The sequence below is a fragment of the Daphnia magna genome, linkage group LG2 (assembly GCF_020631705.1).
Source record: "Daphnia magna isolate NIES linkage group LG2, ASM2063170v1.1, whole genome shotgun sequence".
NCBI classification, from domain to species: Eukaryota; Metazoa; Arthropoda; class Branchiopoda; order Diplostraca; family Daphniidae; genus Daphnia; species Daphnia magna.
This window is the reverse complement of record NC_059183.1, coordinates 17,256,036-17,277,731: the sequence shown is the minus strand read 5'-3', so window position 1 is coordinate 17,277,731 and position 21,696 is coordinate 17,256,036. Positions and strand designations below refer to the sequence as shown.

Sequence of the window (21,696 nt, the reverse complement as noted above, 5' to 3'; positions counted from 1 at the left end):
TCGCACTGATGTGAGAAAAATTGGACGGCATTTTACACTTCCACCGTTACCAGTTCCACGTAAAAAGATCAACGCACGCAGAAATAACAGTGAACGGGTAATTGCCGTGAAATAAAACCGGTTTTGCTATTTTTTTTTTTTTTTCAGAACGAGAGCAATGGGCATTGTTCTGCAAACCAGTTTTCGTTAAGAGTCCCGTGATTCTTCGAACTGTATTCCAAAGTTCATTGTTCCTACAATGAAACACGACGAATAAAACATGCGCAGGAAGTGCAAAAAAAAATTGAACACTATTATTAGTGACGATCTAACGAACAAAAAATACCAGGAGCTTTACGTCTGTCTCAATCGCAATGTATTGGAACGGTAGCCACTTTGGCTTCATACAAAACACCCAGTAAGAGTCCTTGTTTACGTAGCACTCATTTGGAAACGGTGATTCGTAATTGTTTACAGGAGATAGAGTTTTTTTTTAAATCCTTGTTTCAATCAATCTTTTCGATTTTCAGGTACGTTTGTCTTGTTCTCATCAGTTGCTACTGATTCCTCTTAAAGGACTTCTGCTTAAATTGCAATAACATTCACGCTTAGCAAAGCTGCTAGCAATTATTGCGATGTAATATACGCAAGGAAAGGAGATTTTATTCGACTATGTTGATGAGTATAAGCGATGCCATATTAGGTCAATATTTAATGTAACGCCCAAATTCATGGATTAGCGAAGAAACATTTCAGTCAATACACTGAAGTCGTTGTCACTCGAAACGATAAGGCCATTGCCAACAAGACAGGGCGTTTCTTCTGCTCGAGCTATAAGCTCCAGCCAGGTAGTCCACTTGAAGGTTCATATCAAAGACGTTCAAAAGCAAAGCTCACTTGACGGTCAATACCTCCAGTTGGCAGTCTCAAGGATAGCCGTAGGGATTTATAGTTGCAAATCGCCACAAGAAACACCAGGTTATGATTTCATTACTCTGTTACGCGCTTCATATCTTCTTCAATTAAAGCTCTTTTCCGTCATCTAAATGCATCAGCAAGCAAATGCTCTCGTTCAATGACGTATAACACACCTCGTCTATGTCAGTTATATTAGAACAAAAACTATTTTCTTCTTCTTGTCTGGGATGCTCATAGGATTGAGGGGGTTTACCAGTTTACCATATCAGAACATATTAGAAAGATTTCAGAAATAAATGTTTAAAAAAATGATGACACAAACAAAAAGTGTCATACACAGTCATGGGTGTGGCTCACGAGAAGACAAAAGTAAAAGCGGGGAATTGTAAACGCAAAAATAAACAAAAACAAAAAAGGGCACGATAGCCACACATACTCCGGTTTTTCAAGGTTAATACGGATCCACCCAAGAACGTTACTCTGACCATGAAATCAACAAAACAAAAAGCGAAGTTCGTCTTCGTCAAACAAAACCGAATGTACCACGCCTAGTCCTTGTTTGAAAAATAAAGGAATAACGCTACATGTTTTCGTATAAAAAGACGATTGAGAATCAAACTCGGCACTTGGTTTGCAGCTTCTGTTCTATTCAAGCAGTCAAAATGAAAGTCTTGGTAAGCCATATTGTCTTTACTATAACTATACATGTATCATAAAATAACATTAGATAGACATCAAATCAAACTTTTTTTATTTGAATTTGTCGTTCCAGATCATTAGCGTCTTCTTGGCTTGTGCCTCTGCCCAGTACTATCCTACTGCCTACTATGGCTATCCCGGTTTCACTAGCCAATATCATGCCCAGGATGTTCTCGGACAGGCCACATATGGTTTCTCTCACCCTGGACAGTCTGCTTCCCATTTCCGTGACGCTGCCGGAAATCAAGTAGGATCTTACGCTTACATCAATCCAGATGGCAAACACGTCAGCGTATCGTACACAGCTGATCACCGAGGTTTCCGCGTTTTGTCCAACGACTTGCCTGTTGCTCCCGTTGCTCCCGTTGTCGAGCTCAAGTCTCCCGAACCCGTTCAGGACACCCCTGAAGTAGCTGCTGCCAAAGCTGAGCTCTTCCGGCTCCAGAAGGAAGCATCAACTGCCACATCCGCAAGCCGCAAGAAGCGCCAAGTTCCTTTCTACCCAGCTGCTTTGCCCTACACCGTGCCCTATGCCTCCGCTTACTACCCGACCGCTCTCCCGTACACTGTTCCCGCTCCTTTGGTAGCTAAGACCACCTACAAGACCGTCACGGCTGAAGCTGATTTGACTGCCAAGACTCCAGCTGACACCAACAAATTCGATCTGAAGGAAAAGAGCTATGATGTTGTTACTCCTTTGGCGTACCACACTCCTTACTTTTACTCTTATCCTTACTACCCCGCTGCTGCACCCGCTGCCGCTCCCGTTGCCGCCGAGAGCTCTCGCAAGAAGCGACAGGTTCCAGTTTTGCCTTACAGCACGGGTTTCTACCACCCCGGTGTCCAGTACGTCGCTCCCGCTCCTTTGGTAGCCAAGACTACATTGAAAACTGTCACTGCCGAGGCTGACTTGACTGCCAAGACTCCGGCTGATACTCACAAATTCGACTTGAAGGAAAAGAACATCGATGTTGTGACTCCTGTGGCGTATCCCACTGCTTACGGTTACACCTACCCTCGTGACTACTTTTTCTTCAACGGAGTCTATGGTTTTTAAATGTCGCTAGACGGACTTGATGTGCTGGACAACGTCAACAAGATCCCCTCCTGATTCCTGCGAAAATTAGATCTTTTGAATTGCTATTGTTTTGGTGTTTTGTTGATGGGATTCATTTTACAAACACGAAAACTAGTTTTTGCATTAATAATCAAATAAAATTGGTTTTCAAACAACAAAAAACGAAATGAAATCATTCAGCTTGCTGAACACAGCTTCTTTCAATTGATAAATCTAAGATACAGCTATGATTCTGGAAAATCACTCCTCGAATAGTTTAAAATCTACAAAATTTGTTAATCGGTAATCATTAACCTGTATTCGCCGAACACGAATTGGATTCTATGTATCCAAATTTTAAGATGAACAAGTTTTTCTCAATTGCAAACATAAAAAATGCGTGGCGACAACATTTCAATGTCATCACGTACATCTCACTCTGACATATTGCATACGATAGCCTCACAGGCGTAGCATTTCACTTGGAAACACGATATTCGTCGCAAGATATCTAAGAATCCTTCCTAAATTCGTTAACTTTGGGTTTTTGTTACGATTTGGTTGTGTTTATCCCAACGAAATAAACGTTAACGTGTCGAATCTTGTTGATAGCCCCTGTCATATGACTGGCTCCTTGGAGTTCCAGTTTGTTAGGACGAGAGAGTTGGCGATAAAACATCCTAAAACGGTATTAGGGTGGAGTTTTTTATTACCATAAAACATTCCCTTGTGCAGTAAATATAATTCTATTTACTGTACTGGTTTTAAATTGCCTTTCTTGGCAATCGAACTCCGTGAGCATGATCATGTTAAACTTAAGCTTGTGAAGATTGAATCAATAAGGAAGCCACTGTATGTAACTAATCAATATACACAAGGCATCTGGGTGTGGTCACCGCGAAAACCAGAAACGGGAACAGAGTGTTTATGCAGAGATGACTCCCAACCCATCACCCCAACTTTCAAGGTTATTTCAATTCTCTCGCAAAAGTGAACGCTGACCGTGAATTAAACAAATAAGGACACATTTAGACTTGTTCAGATTAAAGGGAGTAGTCTATCGCCCGTGGTCAAATTTCGCAAGAAATTTTAGTATAAAAAGACGGACACCAATTACATTCGGTACTTGGTCTTCTGTTCTGTCCTCTACGAGCATCAACATGAACGTCTTGGTAAAATCAACGCAAATTCTCATTTAAATAACAATCATTTTAACACACGATCGTGTACGTTTGCAGATCCTTAGCGTCTTCTTGGCTTGTGCCTCTGCCCAGTATTATCCTACTGGCTACTATGGCTATCCCGGTTTCACTAGCCAATATCATACCCAAGATGTTTTTGGACAGGCCGCTCACGGTTATGCTTATCCTGGACAGGCTGCGTCCAACTACCGAGATGCGTTCGGCAACCAAGTCGGCTCTTACGCTTACATCGGACCCCAAGGAAAGGAAGTTCGCGTTAACTACGTTGCCGATGCTCTCGGCTTCCGCGTTTTGTCCAACAACCTGCCTGTGGCTCCCGAAGATACCCCTGAAGTCGCTGCTGCTAAGGCTGACCACGTGAAATTGGTAAAAGAGGCCCTGGCCAAGAAAGCCGATGAGCCCACCAGCCGCACTAAGCGTCAGGCTCCTTTCTACCCGGCTGCTCTGCCCTACACCGCACCTTACTTTCCTTTCTATCAAAATGCATTGCCCGCTGTCCAGTACGCTGCCCCCGCTCCTTTGGTAGCTAAGACCACCTACAAGACGGTCACTGCTGAGGCTGATCTGACCGCCAAGACTCCAGCTGACACCAACAAATTCGATTTGAAGGAAAAGAGCTATGATGTTGTTACTCCATTGGCGTACCACACTCCATATTTCTACTCTTATCCTTTCTATCCTGCTGCTGCACCCGCTCCCGTTGCCACCGAGAGCTCCCGCAAGAAGCGTCAGGTTGTCGCTGTTCCCGCACCCACCCAGCAGTTCCTTGATGACCTCAAGTACAAGAGCGTTGACCTGAACCAGAATGGCATGCCCGACAATGCTGTTGTCCCAGTTGCTCCCGCTTTCCCTGCTCTCTCTTACCTGCCTTATTCAGGCTATGCTTACTCTACCTACTATCCGACCACCTACCCTTTCACCAACAAATTCTATTAGAAAAATGCAAACGGATTGACATTACGATTATCCAACAATTGTCGAGTAATAACTTTGTTGTTCCACATGTGTAGGGATGATGGCGGAAATTATGATTGGGAAATGATTACACTTTTGTTTTGTTTTTTTCTGGAAAGGAAATGTATTTTTCATTTGATTTTCAAAGAGCTATAAGGAAATGGAGTGGGTGATATTCGGTCCGATTTATAATGGGGAACCGTAATTTCTACAGTCTGCCAAGGAAAACATATTTAAGATAATGTCCGATGTTCAGTTTGAAGAAAACATTTGGGGTGATATTTCATTTGACACTTTTTCTAAGTCTACGGCCTACTGAGTCATGTAGCTTTTTAAAAAAATTGTTTTGTATAAACTGTAACTCAATTGTAGTTTAGTGTGTGTATGCGTACACTATTCGTAAATAGTATACGTTGCATATGTGCAAAAAGATATGCGGGTTTTGGAGAGGGTCATGGCTCGATAATTAGCTGCCTACCCCACTTTGTTGGAGGCGGAAGATTAACCAACAACTTAGAAGCTACCAGTTCTCTACCAAGTAAGCGGATTTGATCTTTATCATGTAGTGAATGATATACTACTAGATCGAGTAATATCTATGAGGTGTCGAGTTGTTGTGTAGGTGTCATACGTGTAGTATTGTTTTTTTCAGTGCGGTAGTGCCTGCGTGTCATATATATCTGGGCTTAATTTTTAAGTCTCAAAATTTGCTCAGAAAATTTACATCTTGAAATTAGCTAAAACCTGCACGTTGTGATCAAAATTTCCCTCTGAATGCGAAAAAAATATTATGTTTCTCATCAACCAGTTGTTTTTGAAATAAATGGGACTAACGCGTTGCTGGTGCGCCAGCACTGCCACTCCGATTTCTACGTTTATTTTTAAAACTATGAGCCTCACGTTAAAAAGAACTTGCGCATCGTGATTGTGATTTAATTTCAAATCGAAATCATGTATGTTTTACCAAATCTAAAATTTTGCCAAAAATGAAAAAGTGGGAAGGCTATAGCCTTCTCATTTTCGCCAAAATCTGAAAAAATCGACATCTCTTAGAATTCAATAAAAACACACACGTTATACTCAAAATTGAACGCTGATTTCGGCTGGAATATTAGTTTTCCCGTTAATTACTTCATTTTTGAATAAAAACACGAGCGTAGTAGTTATAGCGCAAAGGCCTTTTAAATTGTAATTACTCAATTAGTAGAAGTCCCACATAAAAACAATGGGTATTTTTGTGATCCTCGTTGAGTTTTGAATCTAATTCGCGAACAGTTTCCTATATTTTTTAGTATTTGAAAAAGAAAAGAAATAAAATCGGGCTTAATTTTCAAATCTCAAAATTTTGATATTGGGAATTTCATGAACGTGAGTCGCTTGATGCCGATGACCTCTTTACGTAGATGGCGGTACTATAAGGTAGACTGAAAGTTCTTTAGTTGGTTGCCTTTTCCCAAGATGGCGTGGAGGATGTATTCTTTGTTGGAAAAAAGGACGACTAACAATAGCCTGCGCGAGATAAATGTGAACAGAAATGAGAGAATTTTCCGTTTAGATTTTAGTTAACAGCTGCAGGACTTGTGCCGATGGGAAGCATCAAGCAGAGCGAAATAGATCGATTCTTACCCCTTAAGTCAATTAAAAATATTTTGCTCTTTTGCTGTCCCGCTTCTACTTCGACACAATTATTATGACAACAAATTCATTTGCATGAAATGATCGATGGAAAGCAATCAGCTCATTTAACCGACCCTTGTCGTCCGACAGGTGTTTGCTTAGCCTCCGTCCTTTGCGCAGATTAAATTTCAAAGTATTAATACAAATTTTGCGTGTCTCTTTCGGGCAGTCCCAAATCATCACTGAACGTTGCCAAATAAATGTACCAGTTAAATTAGCGCGCAACTCGTCGGCTGCTAAAAGTATAAAAAACAAAACAAAACATAAACAATAAAACAAAATAACAAAGAAAAACTAATCCCTGATGGGCTATATAATACATGTTTTGTTGTGTCTATCCAAATAATATGTGTAGCTGGTTACAGACTCAACTTGTTGTCCTCTTTTGTTGCTCTTTTGTTTTTGTTGTTTGCGTATATCGAGACAGTGAACCACGTCGCTGTTTTGTTATTGTGTGCTGCTGCGCGCGGTTTAGAGCTTATCTAATTTTCCCGTGGCGTTGAGTAGGCGTGTCGCCGTGTCTCATCCATCTCCAAAGTATTTAAAAGAGAAACACGAGAGAGTGAGTGAGATTGAGGGGGAACGGGAATAAGGAATCCAGCGCGCGCACATACGTATATGTAGCTCACTCAGCTGTGGTAGTATCCGTTCAAGACGTTCCACATCCCATGTATATATATGAACATCTAAATACATTACGAGCGTGCATAAAAGACGTGGCGTGAAGCAACTCAATTAAATCTCTTTTCTCTCTCTCTCTCTCGCCCCGTCGCTATTTCTCTCTTATAGGTATAGACTCTGGAGCTAAAGAGCGATGTGCGCACGATGCCGCCTCGCTTCATATATCCATGTATATATCATTGCCCTTTTCAACCCAAACTAGTCAAAATAATCATTTCAAAAAGGGAAGAATGAGGCATGGATGTAAAAATAATTTTTTCTTAAAAAACAAAATTATTAAAAGCCAAAAATATAAACATAAATAAACCTGTATGGCAACGATTGAATCATCCATTGGTCTTTCTTCTCTTATCTAACTTGAAACAACCCGAAAACCTAAAAAAAAAAAAAGAAATTAAAAAAAAAGAAGGAAAATAATCATAATAACAGTTCAACACTTATTTCGACAGGAATGCTAATTGAGTTGTTGGCCGTTTCAAAACCCAGGTGTGTGTAAGCTAAAGGGCTTTACAGGTACCACTGGAAAATGTGAAAGTTTTCCTCTCTTCTTTTTAAGGTGAGAATCAGTTTGAAATTGTTTTTTTTTTCTTTTTACCAAGAAAGAGAGGAGGAGCGCACAGCGGAGGATCCCGGTGTGTAACACAGACCAACTATATATGTAACATTGAGGGAGAGAGAGAGAGAAAGAGCCAGGAGGGGTCATCTCTTTTGGGTTATTCTTTCTTGTTACCTTGTAGTTAAGACAAGTCTTTTGACGCGGGCGGCAACAGCTTTTGTGTCTGCTGTTACGACCCCCGTAGTACAAAGAGCACAAAAGGAGTTTGCCTGATTGAAAAGAGTGCAAGGTTTTCCCTTTTTCTTTTTTTTTTTGTGTGTGGGCCCCCCGACTACTCGACTTGAAAGAGTCTCCCAACATTTTCTTAGTAAATCTTTCGCCTCTGCCTCTTTTTTTTTGTTACTTTGTGAACCAGCCTTTGATTGAATTGTTGTAAAAACATTTTGTTTCTTCCCTCTTCAATCTGCTCGTTTTTTAAATATTCTTTTATTGGCCCCCCTTTTTTGTTCTTCTTGGCCAACAACAGCACCGCCTCAAATCAATTGGAGTCGCTGCAGTTGGTTGCCTGCCGCCGCCGCTATATACAGTCATCCCGACCGATGATGGATCATCTTTTCTTTCAAACGTACAGAGAGACAAGAGACGCGAGCCCCAAATCCGTTTCGGTGGCTATTATTACATACAATATGTAGACAGTACGAGGCGTTTAAACTGCGTGACGAGTTTGCCGCCTACAATAAACGCCGACGTCGCCGCCGCCGCCGCCGCCAGCACCAACATTTCAATGTTCCCACAATATAATGCGTTACATTCCACCTAACTTTAAACTCATGTCGGTCTACATTTCTACCTTTAGCGTCTTTGAAATTTAGGAAGAGCAGAACAGCAGCCCGGCTAACCGATGAACGATAGGCGTATGAGGACGCCATGGAATTCTTCGGGTCGCCACTCACGTTCGCCCTTTTCTTTTGTTCTTGTGGGTTCGATTCTTTGTAAATATACGCTCTTTTCTATACTATCCTCGATCCCGCTCCCCACTTTTTTCTCCCCTCTCTAGACGATGGTGTATATTACTCGGTCGGTAGCGGAGAGGAATGTATTATACAAGATGTCATTTCAGGGTTCTCTAGAAGCTGAGCTCAGTGTAGGAAAATAAAAGGATCCAGGGGGTAGAATGAAACGGTTTTACTATAATTAATGGCGGCGTCGAAAAAAGAAAAAAAAAAAATTATATTCTCTTTTGCTTCTCTTTTGAGTTTCTTTTGATTTGAAATAAAAACGGACGAGTCAAAGAAGAAGAATGAAAGAGAAACATCCAACGTCCCTGCATAGCCTTTTGTATCCGTCTAAATGTCCCTGTATAATTTCAATTCACTGGCAATTTTCTCGTAATGGACAGAATTGGCTATATAATCTTTGATGAATAGCTATTCCACTATGTATACTATAATATGTGTGTCTGTAGGACAGGCTCGTGAATGAGTTAATAACGTTTGAGTTGTAGCCCATCTCGTCCTCTCTTGTGAGTCCTTAATATTTCACGGTAACGTGTACAACTATACGCATGCACTGTGCTATCCTTTATGCATATAAGTTTTGTATTATATTTGAGCCTGAAACGATTTATGAATACCTTGTTTTCCCAAAATGGAATACGTCGAAATTATTTTGTTATTATTATTATTATTACTCTAGATGTAGATGGCCCTTTTTGTATTATTCCTCATTCTTTTACTTCAAAGCCAGACACCGTTTTCTCTCTGTTATTTTATTAACAGTTTGGATTTATCATTCTTAAATTTTTTTATTTGGAAAAAGGAGGGATTGAGAAATGATTTAGTCAAGCTCTCGATCTCTCCATTGATGCTAGTTATTAATTTTCTGTCCAAATAAATACCGCGGCATATTTCTCTATTGAACAAAAGGTCGTGTAACGAATTTGTGGATGCTAAATATTTTTAAAAGAAAAGCTTAGTTCGATTCGTTTTCTATACACCGTGCGATGAGCTTTCACCGATGGTGTTCATATACGCAAGTTGGCCGCCATGGAGAATAGGACACGCAATATGTAATGCAAGGTAACTCTCGAGTCGGTGTGTGTGTCTAGCGTATTTAATAATTTAATAATAATAGCAGTTAATACTGCAGTGCTCCACGAACAAGAGAAAGAGGATGATGAAGTCATCTGCAGTGTGGTGCCCGCTCGGGTATCTCATTAAAGGAATTAATGAAGTTGTTGTTAGAAATCGTTTCGCATGAAAACCGCTGATTAAAAAAAAATGAAAAAGGGAAAATGAAATAGAAGAAGAGACGAAAAACGCAGGAGAATGGAAAGAGAAAAAAACATTTTGATGATAATAAAACAGTTGAGGCGAAGTGCGCCAGCTGCGTAAAGTTTCATGGAGGCTCAACATTGTAATTATAGCCCATGTTTTTCTTCTTTTTTCTTCTCGTTCTTTTTTTTTTGTTTTGTAATTAATTCCGTAAACCGGTAAATTAATTCATTCTTTCATTTTTCCTTCAAGGAGAGGAGAGAGAAAAGAGATAAGGTGGTACTCGTAATAAATAGGGCTACCATACACTTTTTACATAGGACAGAAAGAAAGGAATCAAGTCGGCGCCGTCTTTATCGTAAATCGACTGCTCCGCTTGCTGGATGGCTGAAGGCCCGCGAGTCCGCCATCAACGGTCGTCCGCTGCTATATAGTTCGAATCCCTTTTGTTGTCTCCTCCTCCTCCTGTCGGCGTGAATGGCCACACAATGGCGGACTACGGCACGCCGCGCAGTAAAATTTATTTTTTTAAAAGGGAGTTTTTCACTTGTTTTTTTTTTTTTGTTCCCCTTTTTTCTTGTTTCAACGACGACAATCAATCAATGGACTGCTTCGTTCACTGGCGAATAAAATGAAGCCATCAAAGCTGGTGGCTTTTTTTTTCTTTCTTTTCTCCACCCTTTATCTCGGCTTTGAATTCGGCCTCTTATACGCCATCAAAACATCATAAAAAAACACCAACAATAACAAGCGTGATAACAACGGCGACAAGAATGACTTATATATACAGAAGGGAATAACATTCACGCACTATAAAAAGATGATCTGCGGTGATTATCTCAGCCTGCAGTCCATTATGTATTGCCATTACGAGCCAGTTTTTCTTGTTCTTTTCATTTTGTTGCCGTGCTGACTCAAATGAAATCATTACGAGCACTCGAGAATGATGCATAGCAATCCAATGTAACGGATCTATTATGCAGAGTATTGTTTAATATCGCGTACTTGGTGCCTTCCTCCCATTGTGAATGTATTTCTTTAAATAGAAAATATGGCCGAAATCATCAGCGCCTAAAGCATCGCATTATTACATTCATTCAATGACAATAGTTTTTGTTGATTCGTGTGTTATTCAACAACATTGTCCCCCTTTTTTTTTAATCTGGGCTCGTCGTGTTAGAGAAAACAAAAATTCGCTTCTGATGAAGAAAGAGATGTCGAATTTCACACAATAATAATAGACGTAAGACAGTGTGCGATGTCTACGCTTCAGATTGTGCGCGCTGGCTGCCGGTTTACTTGCGCATTGAAGATGGATTGATTGTGTGAGTGGCCGTGTTGTGTTGGCCGTGTTACGAAGAGAAAAAAAAAAAGTGGGGAAAGTTAATAGGAAAAGACTGTAAAGAAAAGAAGAAGAGAAGAGCAGCCAGAGCTGTGATTATGTGAATCAGCAAGCCAAACGATTAATAATGGGTTGTGTGAGTTTGGACGTCATCCCCGACAACGAGCCGGTGACGGATGGCTGCCCCGTTACCATGATTCTCGTATATCCGGACAGGTATGTGTATACTCGTGTAACACATATACACACACATACGTGCTTCATACGGTTACACAGAGTACCTGTACACACATACAGGTAGGCAACGGCAGCATAGCAATTATTCAATAATCAGCTGACCCTTTTCTTTTCTCCTTCTTCTTCATTTCTTATTTCCGTTATCTAAACTTTTCCTTCATTTTTGTTGTTGTTGTTGTCGAGTTGGAAAGTTATTCTCCACCGGGCTTTTTTTTCTTTTTTTTCCGTCTATAATTATACACACCAGAGCTATATAGTCGTCTCAATATATAAACACAAGCAGCCAACACATCAACTCTGTACACACACACTGGTACACGGTCTGCTTAACGCTAAGGAAAAATGCAAGTCAATCATCAACAGCGACGAACGCACAAGTTTGGGAAGTGACGTGTGAAATCTTGTCGGACTGCCGTCGTTTCCCCCCGCACGGAATTTCAGTTCAAGTTTGGCTTCATTTTCAATGTGATGCATGGGCTTCATAATAGCAGGAAACGGACAATTGCTGTTTGTTTAGTTTTTGTTTTTGTTTTTTGTTTTTTTCAACAGTGTGAACAGAAGCAAAACAGAGCTCTTGTCTCGTGTATATGTTTGAGTCTTTTTAATTCTTTGTTTTCATTACTGGCCGCAGGACGAAACGCTCCACTGAATTTTTGATCCCCACGGCCCAGATGAATTGATTTATAATTCAACGAATTTAAATTTGCATATTCAAACTGGTCCGGGCAGCACGCGAGTGTATTGTTTGGTTTTTTTTTTTTTTTGTATGATGATATTTTAAAAAATCAAAAAAACAAACAAACGGAGATGGATAGAAAAGGGGGGGAGGGGGACTAACGGACGAGATGTGGAGGGGGATGGACCTGAAAGTATAGGGTGGAAGGGAAGGAGTTATTCGTGAGGTGTAGACAAACATTTATGGAAAAAAAAAAAAAAGAACTTTTGGTTTTTTAAATATACAACTTATTGCACCTTATAATATGTATGAGACATTGATATATAATTTATTTCATGTGGAATGCAATTTGACGAGATGAAAGGGGGAAACAATGAACATGAACAAAACAAAAAGGTAGAAGAAACAATTAACGTAGAGAACGATGCGTCGTAAAAATGCACACACACACACACACACACACAAAATTAGCGACAATTTGAAGACAAGAGACTCTCGATACTAAAGGAATGATTGCTAGTTGGTTTGGCTGATGCTTGCGGGGACGAGGACGCTGCCGCGTTAACGACAGGTGGGTTAAGCAACTCGACTGGGAAATGCCTGATGACCCTGTCATCCGACGATGAAGAAGACATGGACTGTTTTATATGTTGCTGTTGTTGAAAAATGTTCAACTTGAGAAGCGATTGGTTGAAATGCTGCGCGTTATCCTCGTTGGCGATATCGACGTCTCCGACGACGTCCACATCGACATTGTTGGCGCTGTCGCAGCTCATGGACGAATCATCACCGGATGAGTTACTGGCGTCCATTCCGGCCATCAAATTGCAGCTGGAAGCGTCGTGAGTTGCACTGCCCGAACCACCGCCACCTCCCAAATAGAACTTGCTTCCGTGTTTGCTTCCGCCAGCTGATTGACCCGACAGTTTGTTACGATGTTGAGTCTCCCACTCGGCTCGTAGACTGGCCATATCAACGTGAATGCCTTTCAGAGCTAATTTCTTTTGTTGCTTCTCCAACGATTTCAGCAGCTTCTTCTCCTTACGATCGCGCTCTTTCCGTTCCAGCTCCTCAGCCGGTATCGGCTCACCGGAACAAGTTTGCGGATGGGCGTTGTGAGCAGGCCGACCTGGCCCTTTCTTCGTGTGTTCCTTCTTGCGCCATTTGGCTCGGCGGTTTTGGAACCATACCTATTTCATTCGAAAGAGAATAATCGTTAGTCTGAGTTAAACATGCCTATACGTTTAGGATGAAGGGCAAGGCCTTTGGTTTTTTAGCAATAAATGTTCCACTGACATATCTGGACGTGAAAAAATCTCTTGGTATCGTGAAGAGACAAGTTTAGGCCTGGACTGATCGAAGGAAATCAAAGAAATGTTTATGAACTTACTGCAACTCGAGATTCCTTGAGGTCGAGTCTCATGGCTAGAGCCTCTCGCATGAAAACGTCGGGGTAATGACTGGCCTGAAACGCTCGTTCCAACTCTTCCAACTGCCAAGTGCTAAAGTTTGTCCGTGAGCGACGGCGTTTACCCGTTGGATCGTCCAAGTCGGGATCTGTACCCAAATGAAATCAACGTTATTATTCAAATTCAAAATTTCGCTTTTTTCGTGGGAAGCAGAATGCAAGACGTTTATTTCAGTTTCTTTGCTATAGTTCAATAATTCTTAATGCTTTTCAAGTTTCAGAAAGGTCATTAAAGCCGATAGGATAAAAGGGTTCACGTTTCAAAGACGTTTTCCTTGGATCGTTCACAAATTGATTAACTTTGTTCCAGCTCGTCGTTTCGTAAAAGGAATTTTACTCTTGTCAGCTATAAATTTAAAGTCGTGAACGATCCTGATGCAATCACGAACCAACTCATTCTTCCAAAGCCAATAACAGTCGTACATATATTTCCTCCTGAAGTCTATGTTCCCCAACCAAGAATGAATTCTTTTTACTTTGAATTCTATTTGCTCCCCCCGATTTCCATTTCGCCGCTTAAAATAAATAACTTCAATGACGACGATGACGCTGGAACTTCGTGATTATTCTCCGGTTGGAAGCATCGTGACGGAGCTATATAGATTCCTATACAGAGGGATCGTCAAACATTCAATAATTCATGCATAACTCCATCCCTTATTGAATTGGCAGCACGACGGAATAATTGAACTCCCAACAATTTAACGGCCGACTCCAAACGTTCCGTAAACAACTTAGGCCACGAGCCAAAAGGCCTATACACGTAACACCTGCACTGCTACACTGACCTGTTTTGTTGAGGTCGGTGTTTTCATCGAGGCTCGGTGAAGTGGGTGGAGTGTGCGGGAGTAGGCCGTTACTTCCTCGTTCACCACCGCGCTCCGTGACGCCACTGCCGGCGCTTCCGCATGCCGGCGATGGAAGTTGTTGCTGATGATGTTGTTGTTGTTTCTGTAACACCATGGGCTGCTGTTGCTGTTGATGATGCTGTTGCTGTTGATGCTGCTGCTGTTGGAATTGCGGTGGGTTGGCGTAGGGGAAAACGTTGTACGCCGACGGACGAGAGTTGACTGCACCCGTTCCCGACGGATGATGAATTCCGAACGGCAATAATGAGCTCAAATTAGGCCGACCGATGCCCAACATTCCTGCCTGAAACGACATCGATGACTGATTGGCCAGCATTCGTAATCCGCCTAATCCGCTGAGGCCGTTTAAAGTTCCAAACGGGCCGAAAGGAAACGCTCCGGCCATGGATAAAGCGGCAGCGGCTGCAGCGGCTGCTGCCGATGGTCGGTAAAGTAGCCCATTGGATGTTGTTAAACAAGGACTCTGTTGATGATCAGGAGCCGGCACGGCAACCGGAGGTGATGCTGCTACTCGACTGTTTCCATTGTTGTTGTTGTTGTTGTTGTTGTTAGCTGATTGTTCCCTCATCATCTTGTCCGATTGAACAATCATTTCTTCGAAAAGAAATGTTTGAACGGCTGGCAACTATCGAATGAACTGTGACTGTTTTTCTTCTCTTGGTTTCACTAGAACTTGTATAGGACACTGTTAAGATTTTGATTTAACTTGGATGAAAATCACTTGGCCAAACACTTCACTTTTTCCTGTGTGGCTGGAACTGATGTTGTCGAATCGATGGTTGCAATGTTTGTAACACACTTTGATGTGGCACCGCACAAACTCACGTTTGGATTAAGAACAGCACAAACACAGTTAGACTGAAATGAAAAAGTCTGTTGTAAAAACTTGTGAGTTGGAAGATGGTTGGTGTTATGTTTGTACTGGTGAGCATGGGGGGGATCAGACGTGCAGCCGGCTGGACGTCGCACGCATGAGTGCAGAGGCGGTGGCTGACTCGGCACTCTCCATCATCGTTTTCTCTACCTCCCTTTTTTTGTGTGCCTTAACACAACTATGGTGGCTGGTGGTCGTGAAGTTAACAGGCAGCAGAGAGGGGGAGGCGGCTGGATAGAGGAGGAACTCCACCTATCCAGCCACGAGGCTCCTCCTTTTTCAATTTGCATCCGACCAATCGGCGACCAGACGGCCCGATTGGGCGCGGGCTCTGTCCAGATTGAATCATTCGACAGCTACAAATAACAACAACAACAAGGACGTAGCGAGAAAAGTAAAAAAAAAAAAAATACGTATATGAAAATACTAACACAAGTTATCCTTGTCTCTATGTGTGTATCTGTAGCGATCGTCCATCAGTTTCAGCTTCCCCTTCCTATCTCATTTGATCATTTTCCATTTCGTATATATGTGAGCGCTTTCTTGTTCAGAGTGTGGCTCTTGAGTAAAAACCCTTTTTCTTTTCGCTACATCATCCGACCATTAGATTTATTCAATCTTTACGAAGAATAATCATTACAGGAGACCGCGAACATAATTTTATTTCTTAAAACAAATCAAGAAAGAAAAAGATGTCAAGCAATTTCTTCTGCGTAGTTGCAGCCTTTAGATATACAGTGCCAATACAAGACCCCCTGGTGGTGCCTAAGATCAATCCCGTGTCAAAGCCAAGGAACAAGGCCATTGCAGGTCCATACAGTCCGGAAGCAAAGAGACATCATTTTCCTTTTTAGCAGAAAGGAAAGTGCAATGTACCTGTGGACACGCACAGGTGTAGACTACGTATAGCACTTGAGAATGTAGACATGACGTCACCTGTCACAGCTGCGCCCATCTAGGCCCTTACGTCCAAGAGAATAAAACACGTTGAAGAGGATTCCGTATTATTTTTAATGGAGATAAACATTGGAATTAAATCTGGAAATACATTGAAGGGTTTTGTGTAAAAGAATATGTTGATGCAGCTAAACGTTGACGGAGATTGTCATAGGCGAGTGAACGTTGATAGGAAGTCGTCCAATTTCCTGGATACGATCGAAAATAGCTCATGAAAATAAACTTAAAAATTGAGACTGTCTTCGATGGGACGTGTTACTTTGTTATGACCGGATGATTATTCGAGCCCATTGATCAAATTCGTGGAGGCTCGAAGCGTCTAGACTTTTGTAGTACAACAAGCCAACCGTATACAAGTTCCCATAGTTTGTGTTAATAAATAACTCGATAGGACGTGTGTGACCTATGATTTTGGTTAAAAGTAAACACGAACGGACGATTGGCTCAGCCGCAAACAGCATAGTCCTAAAATACATAGTAGACGGCGTTATCTTCCCTTCTGTTATCGGCAATTTTATGCTATTAAGGCCGTTATAATGGAATGGGAATTTTATTTGCTCATCTCTTTTTTTTTCTCTCTCTCTCTCTTCAATAGACGATGGGAAAAGAGGAAGACTAAAACGAATGGAATGGAAGGATTTATAGAAAAAAAAAAAAAATACCCCATGGAGTTTGAGGTATTCCTCAAGTATAAGATGTGCGTTGTTACGACAAAGTCAGGTACGTATATATGAACGGTTCGGTTTGAGATATTTGTCCCCGTATACAAACCCAACCTATAATACAATATTGTGTAATGTCGTGTGCACTAACATAACGGACGATGATTTTACGCGCACGTCTGGGAGAAAAGTCAATTGCCGTGCAATCATTTGTGGGACTTACAAATTGGTTTGTTCTACAGCCGTTCCGTGCAAATATGTTTGACAGTCCAAATAAGTGCCAGCCAAGAAATTCGACGTTTCACAGTCGTTTTGTGCATTTTTCCCATCCATTCGTCAAACTGCAATTGGAGATGAGTATATGTTAAACACATTTTCTCCATGAGTTACGCAAAATTAACTAACCGCGGTTGCCAAAACAAAAATAAAACGAGAAGCGGACGCCTTGCAGGAAATGTGGCATCACTTAAACCAAATTTCGTTTGCCAAGTCGAGCGCTGCCATAACACTCGGGAACGTAAAAAAACAAAACAACGCGAAGATGAAAACGATTTTCTAGGCCTAGATGTTTATATATTCATACGCACTTTAAGACGTAAGAGGCTGTACGTATACCCGAATTGTCAAAAAATGTGAAGAAAACGGCTGTTCTCTCGGAAGAACATTTCTGTTTTGCCAACACACACACTTTCAGCATCAGGGAGCAGAGAAAAGCGCATTAGATTAGGACGCGTTTACATCAACATAAGCAGGTCATCTATTTGTTGATGGTGGTATTATTTCAATAGGTCACGTGCCATCGCCCTCTTTTTCTTTCTATGTAAGTATTATCTCCTATTCTTCTTCCTTTTGTCCTCTATTTATTATAACCACCCTTCTCTCTTCCGCAAATACAAAGAAGAAGAACAAAAAAAAAATGGGTGGCGTTTGTTGTTGTATATCGGCACGTGTCACGCGCACCGAGACGTCTGCTCCCGACCGGCGTCAACCTCACCCCCTGCCCGGCCACCCTGGCAAAAAAAAAGGGGGGAAAATCATGTCACGGATAAAAGGATTTACCTATACAGCACACCGCAGGATGACGGCAAGATGGATCCTCTTTATTCCCACACACAAGCTCGCCCCCTCTTTTCTCTCACTTATAAAAACAGCTATAGTGTCTCGGTTGTTGTTGTTGTATAGCTCAAATGTCATGGGATAATTCGTGGTGCAAAAGATGGCCAACCCTCTTTATGTATACACCACCCACTGTCCGTTTTTTGTGTGTGTGTGTCCCTTCCACGCTGTGTATTAGCCAACTCTGCGCACGTCTACACACAGAGGTAAGGATCAGTAGCGTGTCAGATGAAGCACAACTAATTAACCAGCCCCATATATAACACGGCCCTGTAGGGGGGGAGTGCCATATATAGCATAAAAAGTTCCAGGGATATATTAGACAAGAGGCTCTATGATTCGGATGTGACGACGAACAGAGCGGAAAAATAACCCCCCCACTTTTTTTCCCCCCATAGATCGGACGTCGATTCCATCCCGTTCTCATGCAATATAGCGTCTGCGGCGCGTGTGTGCGCGCAGATTACGCCTTGTATTACAAGTCGGCGTGATCATCAATCAACTCATTTGCATTATCAGGGCCCCAGGCGTGGATTAACTGGATAATTGGATGCTCTTTTCTTGTTTTTTTTTCTTCTCTTCCAATGGCCGTCTTGTTTAATACTTTTATTTGCAACTGTTTTTATTTATATTAGATTCTTATATAGCCATCGGTACAAAAGGAGCCGTATCATTAACATCCTCATCCCCACAGCATCGACATAAATATAGCTTTTACATGTGTATAGATATCCAATTATCCAATTATTAATATTACATCGATATTTTTCTTCATTGCCCAGGCATTCCTCGCATTCCATTTTAGACGCAGTCTATGTATATCGCCGTCCGTTTAGCGTATATTTAAATTCTCCCCGTTGTGATGGTTGTCATGTATATTTTTCGATTGGAAATTGATTGTGATAATGATGAGGACTAGGACGCGTAGACGTCCTGGAATGGGAAAAGAATTCCCAGGGTAAACAGTTTGTCTGGAAAAAAAAAGGGAACCGTGTGATCTATACGTTTTTGTTTTTTTCCAAATAGCGAAGCTGCTTATTTTCTTATTAAAATATTACGATGCATTTATTTTTGATTATTTATATGATTATGTATAATATATAAACATAGAGCGTATACGTATATAAATAGAAGAGAGGGAATAATATACATTAACACGCGGGCAGAGCTCCGCACTGCCTCTTCTCTTCGTTCCGGCACGTCCTTTGATGTATCAGCGGCGGCGTCGGAACCGATCGACGGGCGCGATGTTGGCGCGATAGTTGACTCATTTAAATGTAAATAGGCACCAGAAAAGCCCCTCCATGTTAGTAAAGAGGAGGAGGAGGATATAACACGAAGAAAAATCGAGGGGGGAGTGCGTATCAACCGAAAAAGGAAAGACCAAACAAAAAAAGGAGAATTGGAAGAGAGCTAACACACACACACGAAGGATATAGAAAATGTCTAGTGTTATTATTGATACGCTACACAAAAAGTAGAAGAGAGAAAGAAAAAAAAAATACAGCAGCAAAAAAAAAGGAGATATTCAAAATGTCCATTGGTGCGACGATTGTTGCCGGCTGTTAAACATCCGGTTTGATATAACTCTAGTGATCCGATATACATGTACAAATAGTGAGCGTCTGTGTTCTTATTTCTTTTCGATCTGGTTAGAATATGACACCAAAACATACAAGCGTCTCTTTTGATAAAAAAAAAAACAAAAAACAGACGCCAGGAAATAATGTATGCTGTATGCAAATATTTATTTCCGAACTAATGTTAGGATAAGAGAAAATATATCTGGACGATCTAAAAAAAAAGAGATGGGAGAAAATAGACAGTCGTTACGCAACGAATTTTCTATTGCACCAACTTCCGTGATTCGAATCGTGTTATCGATCGAACAGAAAAAGAGCATTTTAAGATTGAACAAAAAACACAAAACAATAAGGAAATGTGGAGCAACGTGATCGTCGCAGATCTCGGACCAATTGTTCCACCATTTTTTACTTTTTCCGATTAGAAAAATATATTGGTATTATGTGTAATAATAAGGAGCCATCTTTTCCCTCAAATCGATTCGATCGCGAGAACACGCACCCCCCCCCCTTCTCCGTCCTCCTGGAAAGTTTGAAGAAGAAGAAAAATTACATTCGTTTCTTCGCGTGTTTCATTGTCGTCTTTCGCATAATCAACTTCTTTTGTTTTTTTTTCATCATTCACTCTAATTGTGAAAGTTCCTCCATTCCCCCCGCTTATAAAACAGCGGATGATGAAGAAGAAAAAAAAGAAGAAAAACTTAAAAAAAACAAAAACAAAAAACAAAAACAGCGCAGGTCGCGGACTTTGCTGTGGCCTCTGCATATCATCGCAATCATCGCGTTTGGCTTGAAAGCCGTCCTACTTAATAACATAGACGTTGCTGCATATGTTTTGTACATTGCACTCGTGTTATAGGTCTTATATGTGTTAGTCGCCATTGCAGGAAAGGAAGTAAAGCTTTGCGTGACTGACTGATGAAAATAATCACCTGGCACTCAGAAGGGCCATTTTGTTCTCGGCTATTATTATATTATTATAGTAAACCGACTTCCTTTTTAACTGTTTGCGCAGAAATCTGATTCTCGGCTTTCCTTTTCCATATACGTCCAACGGTAAAGTAACCTAGACGTGTGCAATCACCTTCTTCATGGCCCATTTTTCACACTTAAGAGTTGAAAACAGTAACGCGATAAAATTGATGATGGTTGACGAAGAAAGGCAAAACATTGCGGGAAAATGTAACGGCCATATCAAACGCAGTTTTATAACAGCAAGTGACTCGAGAAATAAAAGGTGAGACTCAATTAAGGTGAAAACGCTAAAATGATGTGTCACTCATTAAAACTCAAATGAATTCGTGAGCGCACTTTAAGACCTTCGCAAAACTCTTAATTCCTCTATAAATATATTTGACTTCACATCCACCGGAGCAAAGGTGGGGCTCGTTGTTCGTCCAGAATGCAACCTACAATCAACTTTAAAAGAAACACGACTCCGCTCAGGTGGAGACTCCCATAGACATTGGCTAAGACTATATCACCTGGTCTATCTGAGGAGGCAGCAAGAAAAGAGAAAAGAAAACACCGAATAAAGAGAGAGAGAGAGGAATCTCCATTGGATTAACATAATTGTATGCTGCATTAACTCTATATATGCGTCTAGGATAAAAAATCGTGTTATAATAGACCCTAGTTCGGTACGTATTTATTATACACGGAGGGGAAAAGCTGAGAAAAGACTGAACATTCGAAAGGCATGCGTGTTGTCTTTATTGTGTTGTGTGTGTTTGTTGGGCTTGTGATTTATTTGCCACCACAAGTTGTGACATTTCTACATAGAAGATATACCGTCAAAAAGCATCGCAGCATTTATACAGACCAAAAAAAAAAGATAAAGAAAAGAAAGAAAGAAAAAAACATTCCTCCAACTGAAAGACACCAAAAAAATCGCCCTCAGGACAAAGTTGTAATTT

General features: G+C 41.1%; 2 protein-coding genes and 1 long non-coding RNA gene across 3 annotated transcripts; 2 read left to right on the top strand and 1 right to left on the bottom strand.

Moving 5' to 3' along the window:
- The first annotated feature begins 1,410 nt into the window (after positions 1–1,410).
- On the top strand, positions 1,411–4,927 carry LOC116917111. The gene is made up of 5 exons (XM_032922485.2): positions 1,411–1,571; positions 1,670–2,650; positions 3,532–3,620; positions 3,675–3,825; positions 3,892–4,927. Exons 1-5 carry the CDS (start codon positions 1,482–1,484, stop codon positions 4,789–4,791), a joined length of 2,211 nt encoding a protein of 736 aa, XP_032778376.2. The 5' UTR covers positions 1,411–1,481; the 3' UTR covers positions 4,792–4,927.
- Positions 4,928–7,909: 2,982 nt separating this feature from the next.
- LOC116917112 lies at positions 7,910–8,538 on the top strand. Its single transcript, XR_006643769.1, has 2 exons — positions 7,910–8,012; positions 8,250–8,538. It is a non-coding gene; the product is annotated as an uncharacterized LOC116917112 (long non-coding RNA).
- A 3,757-nt stretch (positions 8,539–12,295) lies between these two features.
- LOC116917109 (homeobox protein unc-4) lies at positions 12,296–15,603 on the bottom strand. Its single transcript, XM_032922483.2, has 3 exons — positions 14,508–15,603; positions 13,642–13,808; positions 12,296–13,441 (listed from the first exon to the last, which is right to left on the bottom strand). The coding sequence occupies exons 1-3, from the start codon at positions 15,178–15,180 to the stop codon at positions 12,719–12,721; spliced, it is 1,563 nt and encodes a 520-aa protein (XP_032778374.2). The 5' UTR covers positions 15,181–15,603; the 3' UTR covers positions 12,296–12,718.
- Between the last annotated feature and the right edge of the window lie 6,093 nt (positions 15,604–21,696).

Bases quoted from the DNA above. Each gene is read 5' to 3' on its own strand.
- LOC116917111 (XM_032922485.2), top strand. From the start codon at position 1,482: ATGTTTTCGTATAAAAAGACGATTGAGAATCAAACTCGGCACTTGGTT. The intron at 3,621-3,674 runs GTTATTTCAATT...TAAACAAATAAG, and splicing joins CCATCACCCCAACTTTCAAG to GACACATTTAGACTTGTTCA. The intron at 3,826-3,891 runs GTAAAATCAACG...GTACGTTTGCAG, and splicing joins GCATCAACATGAACGTCTTG to ATCCTTAGCGTCTTCTTGGC.
- LOC116917109 (XM_032922483.2), bottom strand. From the start codon at position 15,180: ATGATTGTTCAATCGGACAAGATGATGAGGGAACAATCAGCTAACAAC. The intron at 13,809-14,507 runs GTCAGTGTAGCA...ATTTGGGTACAG, and splicing joins CACCGACCTCAACAAAACAG to ATCCCGACTTGGACGATCCA. The intron at 13,442-13,641 runs GTAAGTTCATAA...CGAATGAAATAG, and splicing joins TCAAGGAATCTCGAGTTGCA to GTATGGTTCCAAAACCGCCG.